Below are 2,607 nucleotides of genomic sequence, written 5' to 3'. Positions count from 1 at the left end.
GTGCGGCCCGTGCCCCCCGCACCGGGTGTAAACCTCCCTCGCCTCTGCTCCTCTCCCCACCTGCCGGGAGAGGGTCCCTCCGTTCGGGTACGGCCCCGCCGAGCCCCCCCAGGCCGCGGGACCCTCTCGGAGCGTTGTCCCCGCCACCACCGCGGCCGCCCACCCTGCACGCTCGATCCCGCGCCCGGCTCGCGCGCTCCCGCCCTGCCCGCCGCCAGCGCCGCTGCGCCCGCCGCCCCCACCTTCCCCCTGCCTGGCACCGAAACGCAGCCGGCAGCGGCGGCCGCCGCGGATAGGGAGGGGAAGGAGGGAGAGAGGCCCAGGCCCCGCCGGCTCTCACCGTCTCGGCCCCCCCACCCCGACTCTCACCGTCCCGGCCCCCGGCACCGCTCTCGGCCATGGCGCTCGCGCCAAAGGCTCCCGAAAGTGGCGCGAGACGGGAACCCCGCGCGCCGCCGCCGGGGCCGCAGCCAATCAGCGCCGGCGGGGGCGGGGCCGGGGCCGGCGGGGCCACCCCGGGGCGCGGGAAGGGAAGGGAAGGGCGCGCGCGGCTGCGGGAAAGGGTTTGGTCCCGGCGCGTCCGCCCGGCCCGGCCCGGCCCGGCCCTCGCTCCGGGTTCCGGCCCCGGGCCGGGTGGAGCCGCTTCCTGGGCGAGGCCTGCGCCGCCGGGCCACGGCCGAGGGCAGGGCGGTGCGCGGGGCCGGGCCCGCCGCTGGAGCCGCGGCTTTGCGGACGCTCGGGGCTCCCAAGGGCCCGGGAGGGCGGTTGAGGGCACAGCTGATCCCATCCCGCGAGTTGCGTCTCAGGGATCTGAATAGGGCTCCACCTGCTGCAGGGGCCCACAGCCTGTACTTGGTTTGGTGCCGCAGTTGGGGCAAAGCCGTGTTCAAATGCCGTGTCATAAATATGCGATGTACAAACGTCATGTATAAAGCCATGTATAAATGCAGCATCTGAGCTTGGGAGGAGGCGGTAGTTGATGCCAGTTGTCTAAAAACTGGAGCCAGACTGCCGCGTGAGGGTCAAGGACTGCCTGCAACATCATCAGCGGTAGATCAGTCCCTGCTGGGAGAAACGGACATTTCCCACACGGTTTCCGTGGACAGGTAACCACTGAAGCTCGAACAGTGATCATGACAGAAGAGCATCCATAAAAAACGTGGTTTCTTTTTTGCATATTTAAAATAGGCATTATACTCTGTCAGAAGTTTCAGGAACTTCAGTAAATTACTCCCTAGTCTGCTCAGAGGTTCTTGGCCAGTTTGCTCACAAAATATGGGGGATTATTTATGTATATGTATATAAAATATATATTTCACATATGTGAAATATATATATGTGAACTATATATATTATATATAGTTTTATATACATGAATATGTAGTTATATATAACTATATATATAGTTATATTATAATGGATACCTCCTATTTCCCAAATCCCTTTTCCTTTTTTTTTAATCTTTTTTGCTAGACATGAAAAAAAAATAGTTTCAGACTTGATTTCTTGAGAGGCCAAATCTGTGGAGGGCCCTGAGAAAAGATCCATTAGAGCTTTGCCCTTGCACACCCCTGACTTTGTCAGCGTGGGGAGGTGGAGTATGGTTTGTTCATTTTGATACTGCAGAGGTACCTTTACTTGCATTTGTCAAGAGTATTACACGTCAACCTTCAGCTGAGGAGCAAGAACTGTGTCCAGAAAAGGAAATATTTCAGCTGCAAGTATAGATGGAAAAGTTTTTTAAGTCCTCAATTAAGACAACTGAAGCTTTATGATTCGTCTCCTCTAAAAGGGCTTAGATCAGTCTGCCTTTGCATTTAGAAATCCAGGGAAACTGGTGGAATTTGTGCTGTTTCACCACAGATTAACTTCAGTCTTTTCTCCAAAACCATCACTGTTGGCCAGTCATTACCCAAAAATCCTGCCATCTCCATTTGCAGAAGTTTGGAGAAGCATTTATTGCTCATGAAAATCTGTAGGCCCTGACTCCAGCTTCTTAAAAAGGCAGGTGGCACCACAGGACTCTGTCCTTACAGCTGATACGCTGTTGCAGAAGTGTGAACTAGTATTAGTACTATTGGCCTGAATATACTAGTACTGGTCTGAATATACTGATTGTTTTCTACTGTCTAGAAGAGAGGATTTATGTGGTTCTGAAACGGAAAATTATTTTCCTTCTCCACAAAGATTTCTTTGCATTGGTAAGAGAGAAATAAAAAACCTCCCAATCCTCTTTACGTACCCAGTTCCTAGTACAACACTATCCCACTGCTGGACCTAGTCTTGTGTGGAAGCAGAAGAACCACCCCATGAACTGTGGCAGCTCCATGGTGCCAAAGAGGCTGGATACCCTGACAGCCAGAATGCCCATTCCCAGGTAGAACGGGACTCCCTCTCTCACTAGCTGGTTATTAGGCCAACTGTAGCAAACCTACATCCTTGGAAACACTGACAGCTACAGTAAGAATGCCTGTCTGTTCTACCATCCTGGTTTCCACTTGGATAGAGCTAATTTTCTTCCTAGTAACTGGTACAGGACTATGTTTTGGATTTAGGATGAGAATAATGCTGATAACATACTGATGTTTTGGTTGTTGCTGAGCAGTG

The 2,607-nt window shown here is 53.4% G+C and overlaps 1 protein-coding gene across 2 annotated transcripts in view; it reads right to left on the bottom strand.

The window, feature by feature from the left end:
- POLA1 (DNA polymerase alpha 1, catalytic subunit) overlaps positions 1-459 on the bottom strand; it is a 196,954-nt gene extending 196,495 nt beyond the window's left edge. For both annotated transcript variants that reach the window (XM_027884228.1, XM_027884229.1), the window contains exon 1: positions 370-459. In XM_027884228.1, the coding sequence (XP_027740029.1) occupies positions 370-400 (31 nt within the window). In that variant the 5' untranslated portion in view covers positions 401-459. The remainder of the gene's footprint in view (positions 1-369) is intronic.
- Positions 460-2,607: the final 2,148 nt, after the last annotated feature.

The sequence above is a fragment of the Empidonax traillii genome, unplaced genomic scaffold (assembly GCF_003031625.1).
Source record: "Empidonax traillii isolate 1590-97213 ecotype Southwest subspecies unplaced genomic scaffold, ASM303162v1 scaffold140:size1466565, whole genome shotgun sequence".
NCBI lineage: Eukaryota > Metazoa > Chordata > Aves > Passeriformes > Tyrannidae > Empidonax > Empidonax traillii.
This window is presented reverse-complemented; position numbering and strand designations above follow the sequence as displayed.